Source organism: Protopterus annectens, chromosome 8.part0 (assembly GCF_019279795.1).
Source record: "Protopterus annectens isolate FY-2018-M chromosome 8.part0, PAN1.0, whole genome shotgun sequence".
Classification (NCBI taxonomy): Eukaryota; Metazoa; Chordata; order Ceratodontiformes; family Protopteridae; genus Protopterus; species Protopterus annectens.
In genome coordinates this window covers 259,939,112-259,959,150 of record NC_056741.1, presented here as the reverse complement: position 1 = coordinate 259,959,150, position 20,039 = coordinate 259,939,112, and the positions used below count along the sequence as shown (strand labels likewise).

General features: G+C 40.2%; 1 protein-coding gene across 2 annotated transcripts in view; it reads right to left on the bottom strand.

Annotated features, from left to right (window-relative positions):
- Nucleotides 1-20,039, bottom strand: part of DENND4B (DENN domain containing 4B) — a 2,518,380-nt gene that overhangs the window by 541,393 nt on the left and 1,956,948 nt on the right. For both annotated transcript variants that reach the window (XM_044079736.1, XM_044079737.1), the window contains one exon: nt 5,814-5,988. In XM_044079736.1, coding sequence (XP_043935671.1) covers nt 5,814-5,988 — 175 coding nt within the window. The remainder of the gene's footprint in view (nt 1-5,813; nt 5,989-20,039) is intronic.

Below are 20,039 nucleotides of genomic sequence, written 5' to 3'. Positions count from 1 at the left end.
TGAAAAGATGATGTTAAAAGTTATTTTAGTGGTCTCAAGTTACTAAATATACTGTTTTGTTTAAAAATCAGTTATTTACTTCATTTGGATGCTGTCTGGGGGGAAATGTTTAAAACATTCAAATGCTCGTGACCCATTCTAAATGCTCCAAAAGCTTCACTTACTTGATTTTTGGCTTCCTGCCGAGATCACGAGCTGTAGCGGTTGTTTTTTATTCCCTGAACAGAATACATCCAGTTAAATCCTTTAGAAAAGCTCTGAATCCTCTGTGAATGTGCGAATGGCTCAAAACGGAAGTAAACAGCCCCAGGAGTGATGTAACCACTTGGGTCAGAAGTATAAATAAGCTGATTAAGCTTTCAAAGTTTTTTTGAAGTAACAGGCACGCTATGTTTGCAATAAATAAACAGTATTGAAATAAGCTAAACCAATGTAGAGAATACCTGAAAATATTAAGTGCAAACAAAATAGAAAAAGCTTTTTTTATGAATTTCATAGATTCATACTAAGCTAACTGCCCTTGCAAGCCACTTTAAGCCTAGCCAATTATCCCTTGTGAGACTCAAACCCTGCATCTTGTGTTTGTAAGGCAAACACCTTAACCATTAGGCTACCCTCCCAACCCTCTTACTATTCAATTTAGAGGTTTATCTGACAAAGAACGTTAAAAGAAATCTATAAATAGAAGCAGCATACAAGTTCATAATGTAGTTCATGCATTAAAAAGAAGAACAAATGTGTGAACTATGACAATTACAGAACAACCTTCTTTGGCATCAGTAGCTTCTATGCACACTAAAGGAGCATAAACTAAGCAGTCAGAAGTTTTAATTTGCCGAGTACTAAAATTTTAATAACATATCGCGGTGGTGGTGCTGCTGTAGCGTTGTCGCCTCACATTAAGACGCTGTCTGGTTCGATTCTCAGCTAGAGCATCTTCTGCGTGGAGATCTGCGTGAATGGGCGTACCTTCGTTGAAGGTCATGCGTCAGGGCTGGTAACTCGGCACGTAAAAATCAACTACCAATCATTAGCTGACCGGAGTTCCGCTGTGGCGACCCCTAACCGGGAAAAGCTGAAAGACACAAACAAACTAAAATTTTACCAACATGACGCATTATTAAAGCCTTGCAGTTAACATGTACAAAAAATGTAAGTAAATTAAGATTAATCTAAGTTTTTATAAGTAACAGCTTGTCCCTGTCTGTAAATTGCTAAAACAGAGAAGGTTGGGGAGTCTATTTCTTTATTGCTGTATGTTGTGAATAGCTAGCTGCTGGTGTCATACAGTTATCAAAGAGTTGTCAATAATAAAGTCACTAGCGTTTGCGACCATATTATGACACATATACAGTTAAGAACCTCTCTTTAAAAAATATATTTCTATGAAGCACACTTTGTATGAAAGCTGAGCAACCTCACTGAATCTAAACGGTCAGAGAGCGAGCCAACACCTTTTACTGCATGACAAAGTTTAAGGGAAAACTGTTGCGTGTACTGAGAAATCAGTTTCTGCCGTGCATTTGAGCTGATTATCAAGGAATGATACTAGACAATACTGGAATAACATGGCAACGTTAGCTACACTCTCTCACCTTTCTTTTGCCCTTTCAGCTAAAATATTATAAGTACATTGTAAAATATCACGAGAATTGTTGGTCACAGCCTGCTGTCTGCTATGTAAAGCATTCATCCTGGAGCCTTGTATACTTTTATAACATTTCACTGAAAAGTATGTTTTTCATGCACCTTTAACATAGGTCACTCTGTAAGGAAAGAAAACGTCTGTTTGTTGCTTCTATAGGAGTAAAAGGATCTATTAGCAGCTTTACTTAGTATTAATTAGACATCTACTCTACATAGAGCTGGTTTTGTAATGCCTCATGCCAGTTATAGCAAAAACATAGTAAATGTTGGAAAGTATGGCTATGAAGGATAAGATACTGAAGAAAAAGTAGTAAATAAACAGCATCTGTTATATTGTTTAATGTTTCTATTAAAGTAATGAAATCATAAAGATATACGATTTACAGAAGTACATTCAATGCTGTTGAATAAGAAAGATAATTTTTATGCCATGAACAAAAAAGTGTAACATAGCTAAAAGCCGATTTACATACAATGCTTAAAATGACTATGCGTTATAACAGGAGCTACGGCAGCATAAGCCTGATACGCAAAATGCAAAGGGGTTGTAAAGAAAACATAACTCTAACATGTTACTATAATAGTATAAATGGTTTTGCATTAAAGTGAAAAATTTTTCATCACAATAAGAATACTTGTATATCTATCATTATACGATTTATATACCCTTTTTTATGACTATTTCACATATAATCCTAATTTTAAAACGAAACAGTTGAAAGTTAGGTCTAAATAAAACTATGTTGTTTTCATATCTAGCAATATACTATAACTACATGATTGTGTTTAAAATGTTATTTAAATTTGAACTTATGCATACAATAAGAAATTGTGTTATATTAACCAGATGCAAAATATAATAAACTGCTTTCTGATACAAAATATGGTAGATGGTAAGAGCCAAGAAATGATTTTGGGAGAGAGTTTTAACGGGATCACTTGAATGGCGAGACTATTCAAGGACAGCATGTTTTTTCCCATGGGAGGGTCTGATAGTTGTTTATGTATTAATACTTCAAGGTACTATTTTTAATGTTTTTTTTAATGGGCGTCTACGAACTGCATTTACGCTGTTGCAATGGTGAAAAATAAGTTATTCTCTTTACTTAAACATGTCTATACACTGCTGTGAGCACATGAGTATGGCTAAAAACAAAGGAAATATTAATCCAACTGTAAAATGTATTTCCATTAATGTAAATAGTTTAAACAATAACTGTAAAAGGGGAAGTCTAGAAAGATATCTAAAAATATGCAAAACACAGATGGTCTTTTTTGCAGGAGATGCATCTTATCAGTCAGCAGTCATAGCAGGGGACAAACTGTATTTTAAAGGAAACTGACACCAATATGAAAAACACACAAAAGAAATAACCATTATCAAAGGTGCTTTCAGATTTTATTAACTCTTTTGGTTTTGTAGACATAAATAAATATGCTGTACCAAATATGCTGTTCTTTACACATTATTCTTATAGGCATGGTACACAATCAAGAACAGAAAGAGTGTATGTTTCAAGGGATCTAATCCCAAGGTTAGATAAAGACAATTACATGTCCTCCATCAGACCATAATGCAATTACTTTGAACTACACTTGAACTTTAATCAAAGGATAACAGCAACAACAATACCATCATACATAACAAATCTCAAATATTTCAAGGAATGTTATACTACAAAAGAAAAATATTTCTAAATATAAATCTCACTAAGGATGTATCTGAAATATACATATGGGATGCACTGACAGCATATTTATAAGGGAGAGTGATAGCAGGTATAAAAATAAACAAAAACAATAGAACAAAGAATTAATACAATTACAAAGACTGGTAAATTAAAACTTGATATCCAAAAAAGAAACACTAGTCCAACAAATGAATTGAATGACATTAAAAAAAAACATGGAGACATTATCATAAGGCAATCATTAACTTGGAGAAGATTAGGTTGTGCTCCTCCTATTCAATGAATCCAAAGAACAACAGCAAATAGAACTAAAAAATAAGAGCAAATCAGATAAAGGAGGTATATAATATAGAAACTAAAAAGAAAGTATCAGATTCAGAAGGAATAGTAGAAGCATTCAAAATATAATTTCACAAAATTAATAATAAAAATGAAAAAACAGAACTGCAAACTATGCTAAAAACCCTTCGTAAAAGAAATGTTAAGATTACGTTATTAGAAGAGCAACTAAAACTAACAGACAAATACTGACAGAAAAATCTCAAATTAATAAATTAAAACTAAATAAAGCCCCTGGTATAGACATCACCCCAGAGATGTTTAAATTACTAACAAATGAGAACCTAGTGTTATTACTGAAAGTGTTTACATCAGTAAAAGATGGTAAAGAAATCTCTCCCTCCTAGAAGTACACATTAATATCACCAATTCTGAAACAAGAAAAAGAACCTACTGAATTGCTCATCATTATAGACTAATATTTTTACTCAATATAGATTATAAAATATTTGTGGCAATACATGCAGCTAGGATAAAGCAATTACTTCCACTGCTAACACAGGAAGAACAAACAGGCTTCATAAAAGATAGAAACACAATATTAAAAGAATACTTTCATTAACTGACTATGTAAACATTACAAAAAATAAAATGAATGTAATTAGTTTGGACAGTAACAGTGCCTTTGATTCAGTAAACTGGGATTATCTACGGTTAATTCTAGGAAAAACATGGTTTCTCAAAAAAAATTATACTACTAATAAAGTCACTATATGAAAAATTATTAGCATATAAAAAAAGTAGGATCCTGTTTATCTAAATGTATTGAAATCACAAAGGGCACAAAAGAGGGATGTCCTCTATCTCCATTATTATTTGCCTTAGTAATAGAACTGCTAGCAAACAGTATAAGAATGAACAAAACAAAAGGTATGTTTGGCGCAAAAACAACACTTTGCATCACCAAAAGAAGATCATTTTCACAGTGAAGCATGGTGGTGGCAGTACCATACTTTGGGGTTGCTTTTCTTCAGGTGGAAGTGGTGCTTTAGTCAAGGTGGAGGGAATTATGAACAGTTCCAAACAACAGCCACTTTTGGCCCAAAACCTTCAGGCGTCCACTAGAAAGATGAAGAGGAATTTCACCTTTCAACATTTCAACACAACAATGATCCCAAGCATACATCCAAATCAACAAAAATGGCTTCACCAGAAGCAAATTAAAGTTTTAGAATGGCCCAGCCAGAGCCCAGACCTAAATCTAATAGAAAATCTGTGGGGTGACCTGAACAGGGCTGCACACAAGAGATGCCCTCACAATCTCACAGATTTAGAGCGCATTTGCAAGGAAGAGTAGGCAAATATTGCCAAGTCAAGATGTGCCATGCTGATAGACTCCTACCCAAGAAGACTGAATGTTGTAATTAAATCAAATGGTGCTTCAACAAAATATTAGTTTAAGGGTGTCCACACTTATGCAACCAGCTTATTGTACGGTTTCTATTTTTTATACTTTTTTCCCCAACAGATTTGTTTTTCAATTGAACTGTATAGGTTATAGGTCGCATTAAAGGTAGGAAAAGGTTTGAAATGATTTATTGTAGTCTCATTTTTTTATATCACAAAAACCTGGCATTTTAACAGGGGTGTGTACACTTTTTATATCCACTGTATTTCAATGTTATAAAAATGTACATACATTTTTCTTTTGGAAAATACATAAAAATACTTTGAAAAAAAGAAACGTGAAGGCATACACAAAATAACTTAAGAAAATTTCAACCTAAAGCCATACAAATAAATGCACATCCATCAACAAACCCTACCAAACTCCAGTAATAATAAAAAAAAGAAAAATAAGAGAGACAAAAATGCTCCTTAGCACCAACTTAAAATATGCAAGGATCACTCAAAAACATCATACTGGTCAATGCCATTTGTTCAAATGCAGGATAATACAATGTAATGTTAGTGTAGGATAAACCATGTGTTTGAATATCCCATATCCCTCAAGGATCCGCAAGGGGAAACCAGCCATATCACCTACCTGTGATTCACCTGTTTTTTGGCAAAATGTGCACAAACTAAAATGGACTAATATGAGCAATATTGGAAAATAATTAATCTTCTGAACTATGTGAGAGATGAACAACACACCATTTACAGTTTCAGAAACAAAATAAACATATGCCTTACTGGTCGACAACCATTACAGATGGCAGCATTTGCTTCTGAATCTTCATTGTCCAATGCTAGACAGCTAGAACGATCACTAAGGACTGGACCTTGGACACTAGCAGGAATAAATACGTTGTCCTTCTGGGTCTCTGAAGAGAGTGAACTTGCTTCAGTGTTAGAAGAAACTTCAGAACTGGGGAAAGTAAGGAATTTGATTAGAGCAACAAATAAAACAAAATTATAACAATATCAGAAGCAGAAATAACTTTCTATATGACTCCAGTAATCTGGCAATATCAATGCTACTATAGCAGAAGAAAAGGCAGATGATTGGAACACTGTATTTGTGACTGAATCACATTTGCTAGAATCACAAAGCACAAACTAAACAGCTAAAAATGCATTCCTTATAATCACAAATCCAGAACATTATACAGAAGGAAATATCAGAACAAATGTTTTTGGGGGTGGGACCAAGTATGCACATCAACTATCACTGATTTAGAGTCCCAGCACATGTCCATTATCCTCATGCATTGGTGACAATAACCCCAGTGTAAACCTCTGCTAAGGTCTCCTCTTTACAGAAATCCTGCGGACTCAAAGTTTGAATCACCAATGAACTGACAGAGGAATGGATTACGTTGATCATCACACTGCCAACTGGTTGAAGGATTTTTCAGCTTCCATGCCAGAATCTGCCTTCTGGTGGAGGAGAGCTGCAGAAACTCATAAGGGGAGGTCCGTCATTGTGTGTATCATCATCTCAAGCCTGCTCCCATGACAAATGCAAGCATGTTAGGGTGGTCCCAGTTACAAAGGAAGTTTGAACTATATGTGCACTAGTGGACAGGCAACCCACATTCCCTCCCAGGGGAGAAAGTGACAAAAAACTTCTTCATTCCACATTTTTCTAGGCTGGCTCCCTCCAGCACCAGGCTGCCAATAGAACTTGGGTTACACAGGTCACAGCAAGAACTTCATTCATCTATGCCACTGTTGGCTCTCTTACCAAAGGCAAAATAAATTACTCTGCCAACTGGAAATACAACCGCCTTTAATAAAAAATTATTTAAAATACAACAAATATGTAAGCGCTTTCATTTACCGATAGAGTAAACCATCAGACATTAAACCAATTTTTCTTCCCATTTAAATAACAGAAACTTGTCCCTAACTGGTGCTGATCCTCCTTCCATTTGGATGACATCATCTTAAAAAACCCTACATTTGTTAAAAATATTTGAATAACCTGAAACAGTTCAAAATCAGTACCATAATATATCATGAATCTTACTATAACACTATACATATCAATTTATTTCTCTCTAATGCTTTCAATTTTAATAATGGAATTATAGAGCTGCGCTCATTTAGTCCAGGCCAACTGTCAGCTTGTGACCATATCTGCCATAATAATTCTCTCTTTTCTAAAAGCACTACCCATGAGGCCCTTTCATTTACTATTACATTATCGATTACTACATATTTAAAACAATGTCCAGGATTGTCATGTACATGCTTTGGCCAACGCTATAGCCAAGCATGTACATGACAATGCTGGACATTGTTTTAAATATGTAGTAAATGATAACGTAATAGTAAATGAAAGGACCTCACGGGTAGTGCTTTTAGAAGATAGAGAATTATTAAGGCAGATACGGTCACAAGCTGACACTTGGTCTGGATTAAATGAGTGCAGCTCTACAACACCATTACTAAAATTGAAAGCATTAGAGAGAAAGAAATTATATGTATAGTGTTTAAGTAATACAGTAAGATTCATGATATACTATGGTACTGTTTTTGGTTATTCAAATGTTTTTAACAAATGTAGTTTTTTTTTTAAGATGATGTCATCAAAATGGAGGGTGGATCAGAACCAATTAGGGACAAGTTGTTATTTAAATGGGAAGAAAAACTGGTATAATGTCTGATGAAGTTTACTATATCGGTAAATTAAAGTGCTTACATATTTGTTGTATTTTAAATAATTTTTTATTAAAAACAGATGTATTTCCAGTTGGCACAGTAATTTATTTTGCCTTTGGTAAGAGAAAGTACAGTTGTGTACACTTACCATAAATATAGATGTTAGAGTATATTCACTATTGCAGTCATTAAATTTGGCTAATCTGCTGGCAGGTTGGCCTCAGTCAGCCTGAATAACAAAGTCTTGGGTCCTGCGTCGGTTGCTGTCTCCTCTTCCATGATGTCAGGTAGTCAGGGGTATAAAACATGCAGCCAATGTCATTTTATTCAGTTTTTCTTGCCCCAGATGTCAGGTGCCCCCCAAATGGGGAGAAAATATATATATTTATATATATATATATATATATATATATATATATATATAGGAGCACCTGACAACGTCGACAGCTGAGAACGCCGACAAGGAGATCGCCGACACCAGAAGATCGAAGATTGAGAAGACCGACGGATGAATACCCCGACGCTGAGAAGACAGACGGATGAAAAACCCGACGCTGAGAAGACTAACATGGGAAAAGGTTGTGTAAGTATGCGGTAGTGACGGACGTTAGGGTGCGAGTAAGGTAAGTGTGCGATATTGACGGTGTCTAGGGATACGGGTGGGTTAAGTGAGTTAGGGCTAGGGCGCGGGTTAGGAAAGTGTGCGATAGTGATAGTCTTTGGGTTAGGGGTGGGTTAAGTGAGTTAGAGTTAGGGCGTGGGTTAGGTAAGTGTGCGATAGTGATAGTCTTTGGGTTAGGGGCGGTTTAAGTGAGTTAGGGTTAGGGTTAGGGCACGGGTTAGGTAAGTGTGCAATAGTGAAGGACCTTAGGGTTAGGGTTTGGGTTAAGGGTGTAGATAGTTGTGTATGTGAGGTTTAGTGTGTGTTTGTAAGGATTTTGGTGTGCTTGTGTTGTGTGTGTGCTTTTTGGACAGGGGATTTGTTTTGTTTGTTTATTGTCGGTATTGTGTCGGTATTATGGTGTGTCGGGCATGTGAGGTTTCGTGTTTGTGAACGTTCGGTTATGTGGTGTGTCTGATTTCGTTGTCGGTGTTGTGGTTTGTCGGTGTTGTCAGGTAGATCCATATATATATATATATATATATATATATATATATATATATATATATAAATATAAATATAAATAAACAGCAATATATGTAAATGCACTTTTAGCAACATAAACTTTACCCTCATCTAAAAGCAAATACACCACAAAGAATATAGTGAAGAAAAGAGAAGCTATAGAAAAGAGGGATGGCGGTTGGGTAACCCAGACTGCAACAGTGAATACACTCGAACATCTACATTTATGGTAAGTGTGCACAACTGTACTATGTTCTTCGTGTTTCATTGTTGCAGTCATTACATTTGGGTAGAATCCCAAAGCTATGGATGGGAGGATGGAACTAAATAGCATTAGGAGTGACTATAAGGCCCTGCAGAACTGCAGTGGCAAAGCCTGCCCTGGATTTAGAGAAGAGAGGCAGATGATAATGCTTTGTGAAGGTATAAACAGAGCTCCAAGTAGCAGCTTCTAGAATGTCTTTGGTTGGAACTCATCTGAGAAAGGCTGCTGAGGTAGAGGCAGCCCTGGTGGAATGTGACCAGATTCCCTTGGGCACAGGTTTTCCATGATGCAAATAGAAACGAATGCAGTGGCTTATCCAATCAGAAATAGTCTGCTTTGATATAGCCTTTCCCTCTGATCCTGAAGCAAATGCCACCAGTAGTTGCTCAGACTTTCTTAGAGATTTGGTCCTGTTTAAGTAGAATCTTAGTTGTCTGTGTACGTCCAATGAACGCAGAATCCGCTCCCCCTTGTTCTGCAGATTTGGGTAAAAAGTTGGCAGGTGAACACTTTGGTTAACAGCCACACTAGATACCACCTTAGGCATAAAGGAAGGATTGGTCCTGAGGGATACCCTGTCCGGGTGAAATGTAATAAAAGGCTCCACAGCCATGAGAGCCTGTAGTTCTGAAACCCTTCTTGCTGAAGTGATTGCCAAAAGGAAAGTTGTTTTCCAAGATAAAAACTTTATATCTGCAGTAGCTGCTGGTTCAAAAGGAGGTAGGGTGAGTTTTTCCAGCACAAAATTGAGGTCCCACGCAGGAGTTGGTGATCTTCTGGGAGGCCTTAAATTTTTTGCCCCTCTAAGATACTGTTTTAGCAGAGGATGAGAAAAGATGGGATGCTCCGTGCTGTAATGAGCAGAGATGGCAGAGGCATGGATTTTTACTGAAGAAAAAGATAGGCCCTTGTCAAGCATCTCAGTCAAGTATTGTAAAATCTGTGGGATTTTTGGTTTTGCTGTGTCCGTTCCTTGTGCTTGGTTCCAAGCACAGAATCTCTTCCATTTATCAGCATAAGATTTTCTAGTACTAGGCCTTATGACTTCCAAAATGACATCCATCACAGATTTACTGAGAGGTGTTGTTTGAATAACTACATGGTCAGCCATGCTGCAAGGTTCAGAGTTTGGAGATGAGTGTGCAGAATTTGATTGTTCTGCTGAGACAGTAGATGAGGTATTTGAGGTAAGTGCCAAGGAGGGACTTGAGACATATTCCTTAGAATTGGGTACCAGTGCTGGTGAGGCCAGTCCGGAGCAATTAGGATCATTTTTGGTTTTTCCTGTCTGACCTTTAGTAAGACCTTGGAGAGAAGAGGCAGAGGGGGAAAGGCATAGACTGATAGGTTTTTCCAACTTAAGGATAGGGCATCCACTTTCCATGTTTGTCTGTGATAAGTCCTTGTGCAGAATTTGTCCAGTTGACAATTTTGGGGAGAGGCAAATAGATCTAGGTCTGGGCTCCCCCATTTCTGTGATACCAAGCTGAAGATTTGTGGATCCAGTCTCCACTCGTGCAGGTTCATAAGATTTCTGCTTAGCTCGTCTGCCAGAGTATTTTATTTTCCTGGCAGGAATTGAGCATGAAGATGTACCTGGTAAGTCAAGGCTGTGTTCCACAATGCCATGGCTAGTCTGCAAAGGGGGTAGGAATGTGTACCCCCCTCCTTATGTACCACATAACTGTGGTGTTGTCCGTCTTTATCAGTAGTTGTCCTGGAAGTAGTAAGTCCTTGAAGGCTTGTCAGGGCATTCTGAACAGCTAGCATCTCTTTCTGGTTGACATGCAGATGCATTTGTTTTGGGCTCCATATGCCCTGAATGCATCTCCTCACCAGGTGGGCCCCCCAAGCATAGTCTGATGTGTCTGTAGTTAGGGTTTGGTTGGCAGGGGGTAGAGTGAATGACAGTCCCTTGTTTTGGTGACATTTCTCTGCCCACCAAAGAAACTCCTGTTGTAGGCAGGGAATGAGAGGAATCATTGTTTCCAGACTGTGACAACGTTGACGCCATAAACTTTTTAGGTACCACTGAAGTTTCCTCATATGCAGTCTTGCAATATTAGTAGAATGCAGGATGCCATGAACCCCAAAGCCTGCAGAATTTATCTTGTAGATAACTGGGTTTTTGTTGCCATATGTTTGAAGTATATAGTCAGTTGCCTTTGTTTGTCTGGCGTAAGGTAAGCCATCTAGGCAGTTGTATTCAAGCTTGCACCCAGGAATGCAATTTTTTGAGCGAGTACCAGTTGTGATTTCTTTTCATTTATTGTGTACCCTAGGCATGTTAGAAGCCTTTTTACAAATGCCAGATGATGAAGAATGTCCTTGTTCTCTGCTTGAATGAGACAGTCGTCCATGTAAGGATAAATCTGTATGCTTGTCTGCAAAATGCAATTACTGGCGCCAGGCACTTTGTAAAGACTCTGGGCACATTAGATAAGCCAAAGGGCAGCGCAGAGAATTGGTAATGCATAAAACCTGCCTTGAAGCAGAGGTATCTTCTGCACAATTCCCTTATTGGGATATGCAGGTATGCCTCTTTTAAGTCTAGCGTCACTAACCAAGCGTTTCTGCCCATCATAGGCAGTAGTTGTTGTAAAGTCAGCATTTTGAATTCTGGAATGTCCAGGAACGTGTTCAAAATCGATAACTCCAGTATTGGACGCCAGGCATTGTCTTTTCTGAGTACCAGGAACAGTCTTGAATAAAAACCTTGTCCTTTTTCCTGTTCTGGTACTGGTTGAATAGCCCCCATATCCATGAGGGACGTTACTTGTTTCTGAGCCTCTGCCCATTGATTTTGTGGCAGATCTGGCCAACCGTTTGGAATTGGTAAAGTATGGAAATCAAATCTGTACCCCTGGGATACTACGTTTAATACCCACTTGTCCTGGGTAATTAACTGCCAATTTTGAGCATGAAGTGCTAATTTCCCCCAAGGGGGCTGCCAAAAGATAAGTGCTTGGTGATGATAGAGGGAAGTCATTGAGACTGCTTACTGTAGAGTTGTGCTTTGTTTCCTCCAGATTTGAAGGTGGAGGCACCCCATTGCTTTGACCTGTAAGAACCCTGTGATTGGTATCTAGAGCCTTTTGAGCACCTGGATTTGCCTTGAGAGTCTCTGTTGGACACAAGAAAGGACCAATTTTTAATAAGCCAGTGCCTACTGAATCTGGGTGGCTGCACTTGTAAGAAATCTTTTACAGTTTGCATAGATTTAGCTTTGTCTTCCATTTTCTTCAAAACCTCTTCTGCCTTATTACCAAACAGAGTATCATGCTGCAAAGGGGTATCCAACAATTTAGCTTTAACATGATCAGGCAGATTTTGCTCATTGAGCCAGGCATGCCTTCTAATCACAGATCCAGTAACTGCGACCCTGCAAGAAGCCTCCAAGGAATCAAAACCACATTGCAAAGTATGCTTTCCAACCTGTTCTGCTGCATGCAATAATTCCTGTAATTCTTTATTTTCCACACAATCAGAAATCAACATCATTTTCTTTTTCAATAAGCCCATAACATGCTGTTGATATTTAAGCATATGAAACTGGCAGTTTAAGGCCCTAATTGCCAAGGCTGCAGACGTATAAACCTTCTTTCCCCATCTATCCAGTGCCCTGGAATCTCTCTCAGAGGGGGTAGGATTTTTGGCTGTAGAGGCCTTTACACCTTTGGGACCCTGTGAGATAGTTTCAGGATCAGCAGCAGGATTTTGGAATAGAAATTTGTGGGAGTCAGGAACCCTGTAATATCTGTCTGGCTTACCCAGAGGTAGGGAATCATGATCCATGCTTGATTCCGAAAACACATCAACAATGTCTAATACAGGAGGTATAGCCAAAGGCCTATGCTGAGGAAAAAGAAGAAAATCCTTAAGCCTCTTTTTTGATTCAGAGAAATCCTGACTCTCCCAATGAAAATGTTCCCTTAAAGTATGCAAGGTTTCTCCAAAAGAATAATCCTCAGGAGGAGATGCACATGGGATGGATTCTTCTGCATCTGAATCCTCATAGGATGGTATAGAAAATTCCTGATCAGAAGAGGAATCAGAAGAAATGGAAACCTGATCTGAAGATTCATAATCAGTTTCTTGCCTAGGCCTCTTAGCAGGAGGGGGGGGGTTGGGAACCCCTGATCAAGCTAATAAAGTCCTCAATCATTTTGATCATCTGTTTTTTAGGCATAGGGGCCTGAGCATGTGGCTCATGCGTCTGATTTTTAGACTTAAGAAGATGTGTTTGGTCTTGTTTTTGAAGCTGGCGTCAGTTTTATATAAAAATGTTGAGGCCTGAAAACACCCTCAGAAGCCAGTGCCTGCTCAGCGGCTCCGGACCTATCCAAGAGAGAGACATCCACGGGTTCAATACTCTGAGAATCTCGAGGCACACCGGACTCCGCATGAGTCTCAGTAGAGGCCTGCAACTCAAAAGTAGCGGGTATCAGGGGCCGCAAAAGCACCTCACTGAGTACCGGCTACTGGCTTAGGAGAAGCGTCGTCGGTTTTGTATGTCGACGGTCTGTCTCTGTCTTTTTCTTTACGTTTTTTTGTGAACTCTGGTAGTCGGATTGCTAACAGATGACATTTCATGGTAATTAAATCTGGATCCAAAATATTTTGAAGCAAAACTATACAGACGCTTAATAGTGCGTTGGTTAAATCTAGCACAAAACCGACAGCAAGGCACATTATGATCTGGGCCTAGGCAAGGAATACAGTACAAATGAAAATCCTTATGAGGTATTTGCTTCCCACAAGTAATGCAATTATTAACTTTTACTGACATCGGTGAGGAACAAGAAAAAAAGTTTCCCCAACTGGGTACTTGGCTTTAGTTGAAGACTTTGGTTCTGAAACTCGAATGGGAAAATTTCAGGAGTCGGCCGACCGGCACTTGCGAACTGCTTCTGCTTCGGGCACTGTGCGGCAAGAAAGACTGAATAAAATGGTGTTGGCTGCATGTTTTATACCCCTAACGACCTGACAGCATGGAATAGGAGACAGCAACCGACTCAGGACCCAAGACTTTGTTATTCAGGCTGATTGAGGGCAACCTGCCAGCAGATTACCCAAATGTAATGACTGCAACAGTGAAACAAGAAGAACATCCAAAAGTGGCATTTTCTGCAGCCTGGACATTTACTTTTAGTTTGTATTTCCGTGGCTTGCTTCATTCATCTATGCTGTGGAGCCAAATGTTTTTCGAGAAACAGTATTAACATCAAAATTTGCTCACTATTTTGCTGCTCTCTAACAGTTAAGGGTTCACAGATCTCATACATTCACACTTATTCTATACATTCGTGTGGTTCTATAGCTAGTTTTGATAAGATAATCACATCACAGAGCCTCAGTGGCTGTAAAGAATTAGTCGTTCCCTGTAAAAACAAAACACAAGACTGCACAGAATGATAGGAGAGTTGCAAAGGCGTCTCCAAATCCCTGGATCACTTAAGTATGTTCAGAACTTGTGGCAGACAGATGTATTACTAGGTACAACTAGGGTAATATCTATATAAAGAAATTACCCTTAATACAGTTAGAAGTTCAATGCATACTGTCACCATCTCATATTAAACTGATTGTGATGACTGGGGAGAGATGGGCGAAGGCTGCCAGCCTAGTCAAATAGAATTTGACACATAATTCTATCAACTGTATAAATAAATGTAAAATACAGGCTTGTCTTTTTAAATTTAAGAAAACACTGTAAAATGTGAACTTCAAGATTGTTGCAACATTGCCATCTGCTGTAAGGAAAACCAACCCAAGTATTTCAAATGTGTCTTTTTAAGTTGAAAAGATCTTATTAATGTTTTACAAGTTGGTTCCAGTGCGACTGAATGAAGGTTTCATGTCCATTGTTTTAAGGCTAAAGTTTATGACTAGAATTTAGATGTGGAAGGTGCTTTATTGCTCTGGTTTCTGCTAGCATATACATGTGAAATGCCTTGTATTATTTTAAGTTTCTGAGGCGGTGTTAGATTGCTAAATAATGCAGTTTGTGGCCTGAGAACTCAGACCAGGTGTTAAGATGATGCAATATGAATACTGGGAAAACCTAAGTGTCAAAAATGATGTAATTTTGGGAGGGCCTTAGAGACATGTTTGTTAGTAATGTTTAAATACTATTTCTCACAAGAGACTAAAAAGCATTTTGATCTTGAATATCCAACTTACCAGCACTCTACCTAAGCTCACTTGTAAGTTTCTAGCACTGTGATTTCTTGCAGGAATAGTTAAAGCTAGTAAAGATTAATTAGGTATTTTTCTTTGAAATCGGACCTGTCCTAGTGTATTATTTTAAGTTTCTGTGTGATCTCTGAATTCTTAGATATCTCTGTGGTATAGTAGTTTTTGTCTTGTGTTTTAATTATTTATTATTAAATATTTTTAAAACTTTCTACCTGTGGCTGATTTGTGTAGATATAAGCTCTAGAGTACATTGCATATTTATAAAGGTTATTGTAATAGGCCACTCTAAAGTAAGCCTTGACGGTTATTCATACTACCATTGGATAATAATATTGCACAGTAATAATTGGACACCCTTTTAAGGGCCTTTTAGTAGCTGATAGTATTACCTGGGTGGTGGCAGTAATTACTACCGTATAGTCTGGTTAAAGGGGCACAGTTGGAGAATCTGTGTCAACCTTTCCCAGGAGTGTCTGTGAAGTTGTATAAATACTTATTTCAAAGTATGTGTGTGTGGTGTCAGCTACTTGGCAGAGACACAAAGTACTAGTTGGACAGAGAAGGTACTGGAGGTTTTAGCTTTCCCAGTTAGGCTGAGACCTGGACCCTATAGCTGTGTCAGTGGGGAGTCTTATTGGGGACCTGGTGAGCAAGGGAGGAACCAGCCCCAGACTGACTGTGTTCTCTGTGTGCACTTAAGGGAAATTGTACTTTACTGTGTGCAATGATTATCCTTTCCTCTTCTATGAGATGACCTCCCTGGTGTTAGTAGTGAGGATTGAGGCTCCTTGATTGCTGGACTAGGGCACGGTTGTCACAAGTGGTGGCAGTGGTGGGATCTACTTCACATACTAATTGGCTTGTAGTGGTGTGGATAGAGCGAATTCCTGTAGCTTATGTACAGTGATCTCAAAGTGTTTTGCACTCTAAAACAGCCACACAGTGTATACTTGGAGTTCAGATCACAATTGTTTTATTTCTTTTGTTAGCTTAATGTTAGTCAGGGTGAGCAGGCAGAATGTCAGCAGAAAAGAATATAAAGCTGTCAAGGAGCCAGGGGGCGAAGATGTGCCAGGCTAGGGGACTGGTGCATGGAAACCCGACTAAAGCAGACTTAATTGCAGCCTTAAATACAGCTGCATCAGAAAACAGCAGCCTGGAGGACAATCAGACTGACAGTGGACATACAATATCCTCGGAGAATGGACAGTTCAACCTTTCTGCAGTAGACTTAAAATCCAGCTGGAGCTAAAGAGACTTGAGTTGGCGGTCAGACGTTTGGAACTAGAAGCAGCCGAGAAAATGAAGAGTCTACAAGCTGAGGAAAATGAACAGCAGTGGAGGCATGAGAGGGAAATGCTGACTCTTCGCCAGAGTCATGGAGGTAATGGGGAAGGGAGTAACTGGACCCCAGAAGCACAAAAGGTCAGTAAATCCCTTTGACAGTTTAAAGAGGAGGATCATTTCAATAGCTTCATTCATATGTTTCAGCGGGTATTTAAACAGCATGAAGTTGACCAAAGGCTCTGGGTATGGTTCCTGACCCCCTTACTCCATGGTAAAGCTGTAACTTCTTTAGCAAAAATGCATGACACTGACTGTTTTGATTACACTGCTGTAAAAAGACATTTATTAGAATGTTTTGAGCTAACACCTGAAATGTACAGGAAAAAGTTTTGTGAGCATAGACGCAAGGCAGATGAAAATGTATGTGAATATGTTGTTGAACTGAGCACTTATTTTCATAGCTGGGTGAGTGGATGTCAGGGCACCACTTTCAAAGGGCTGGCAGACCTTTTGGTAAGGGAACAAGCCCTTAGCACTTTGCCTGAGGACATGAGGATCTGGTTAGCTGATAAACAGTATGCTACTTCAGAAGAGTTGGGGAAGAAGGGAGACCTATACCTAGCAAGCAGGGCAGCCCTGCACAGGAAAGGGACCCCCAGTACTGCTCATAGGTCTAAAGGAATCCATGGTGGGCAGCACAGACTGCCCCAACAGAATCCGCCAGTAGCAGGGGAAGCCACTAGTCCAGGTACACGTCCAGGAGCTAGGATTACATGTTTTGAATGCAACCAGAGGGGCCATGTGGTATACAGAGTCCACAGAGGCAAGGTGGGGAACCAATAAGCGGGAAAGACAAAATGTCAACAGTGTGTTGTCTTGAGACAACAGGGGTATGGAACTACCATCCTGCAGATGTCCTGAGAGGGAAGGATTTGGATGAGGCAGTACTAAGTACTTATGCAGTTAAAAGCAGTAAGGCTAGGAGACAAGCATGTGGGTCTGGTAGCCTGGGAGAGACCCAGACAGACTGCATACTTGCAGCCAGGACTGCTGAGGTGGTTACTTCAGGGAGTGAGCTAGGCTGTAGCAGTGAGACTGAATGGGAGCCACAGCTGCTTGTGGGTACTGATGTTCCCTTGGAAAGGGTAAGTGCAAAGGTAGAGGTGAGTAATAGTACCCAGGCTGACAGTGAGGCACCGCTGTCAGAGGATGCCAGACTTCCTGTGGAAGGGGAGCTGAGAAGGGTTACAAGGAGAGACTTGAGACAGGCTCATCTCTCAGACCCTACAATGCAAGACCTGAGGCAGGTAACTAGGGAGGCACCTGATTCTCAAGGGAAGGGGGGGGATCTGTATACTGAAACAGAGGGTTACTGTACAGAGAGTGGACCCCTGAGGGAGGGCTAGACAGTGAGACAGTACAGCAGTTGGTAGTGCCTAGAGCATACTGTCTGGCACTTCTAGCCATAGCCCATGACATTCCCTTGGTAGGTCATGTGGGCATAAAACGTAGAAAGAAGCGTATTATGCCGAACTTCTATTGGCCTGGAAATTCCAGAGATGTAACAAGGCACTGCAGGACCTGTGAGCAGTGCCAAAAGGTAGGCAAGGCAGGAGACAAGGTGAGAGCTACTTTGATGCCTTTGCCTGTGACTAAGGAGCCATTTCAGAGGGTAGCTATGGATATTGTGGGTCCTCTGAGAACCCCAAGTTCCACAAGGAAAAAGTACATCCTAGTGATTGTAGATTATGCTACATGATACCCTGAGACAGTGGCTTTGTCCTCCATTGAGGCAGAGAAGGTGGCAAATGCTTTGCTAGAGATTTTCAGCAAGGTAGGTTTCCCAAAGGAAATAATGTCTGACAAAGGTGCCAATTTTATGTCAGACCTGTTGGCTTGTCTGTGGAAGTCCTGTGGGGTGAAGCACATGAAGACTACCCCCTACCATCTCCAGACTAATGGTCTTGTTGAGAGGTTAAACTCCACAATCAATTCCATGCTATGGGCATTTGCAGATCAGTTTAAGGTTGGGACGGTGGCCTAATAGTTAAGTTGTTTGCCTTACAAACACAAGGTACAGGGTTTGAGTCTCAAGAGATAACTGGCTAGGCTTAAAATGGCTCACAAGGGCAATTAGCTTAGTACTAACCTATGAACCTATAAGAGGGAGTGGGACAAATATTTGCCCCATCTACTGTTTGCTTACATAGAGGTTGCCCAGGAAGCCACAGGTTTTTCACCCTCTGAGTTGCTGTATGGGCACAGGGTGAGGGGACCTCTAGATTTAATTTGAGATAAGTGGGAAGGTGAGTGAGAGTCTCACAAGGAGTCTGTTGTGGCATACATCCTAACCCTCAGGACAAGGCTCAGGGAACTCATGGGCCTGGCCCAGGAGAACCTGGTAGAAGCCCAATAACAGAAAACGGTGTGGTATGACAGGACTGCTTGAGCTAGAGAGTATGCTGCAGGGCAGCAGGTGATAGTTCTCATTCTTGTCAGACACAACAAGTTGCAGGCAGCTTGGGAAGGACCCTACAAGGTGGTAAGAAAGGTAAGTGATGTTAACTACATGATGGAAGTGCTAGGCAGATGACAAGGGCACAAACTGTACCATGTTAACATGATGAAACCTTACCATGATAGGGAGGCCCTTGTGCAGAGCATTTGCAGTGGATTGCAGGAGGAGTCAGAGAGATCTTGTGACTGATCTCCTCACTGAGGCTAGGGCTGACACCTTGATGGAAGGGGTAGCAATGTCCCAGCAGCTATCTCTTACCCAGGTTCGAGAAATCCGAGCAGTGTTGCAGGCATTTGGGGGCATGTTCACCGGTAAACCAGGGAGCACCCACCTGGTGCAGCACCAGGTGGATACAGGACCCCAAAGGCATATCAGGCAGGCCCCTTATACGGTGCCTGAGAGAGTCAAACAGACTCTGAGGGGGGAGGTACAGGAGATGTTGGAACTAGGGGTGATTCAAGAGTCCAACAGTCCCTGGGCCTCACCAGTGGTGTTGGTGCCAAAGAAGGATGGCAGCACCAGGTTCTGTGTGGATTACAGGAAATGAAATAGTCACACAGAGGCAGATGCTTACCCCATGCCTAGGACAGATGAGGCCCGAGAGCAGCTGGGTGAGACTAAGCATCTTACAACCATTGATCATACCAAGGGTTACTGGCAGGTGCCCTTGACTCCCAGTGCTAGACAGAAGTCAGCCTTTGTGACTCCTTTTGGCTTGTATGAGTTCACAAAGATGCCCTTTAGGATGAAGAATGCCCCGGCAACTTTCCAGAGGCTGTTAGATCATATCTTAGCAGGAGCAAGAGGGTTTGCCCTTGCTTACATGGATGATATTGCTATCTACAGACATTCCTGGCAAGAGCACCTTCAGCATGTCAGGGAGGTGCTAGGCAGACTACAGAGGGCAGGGATGACCAT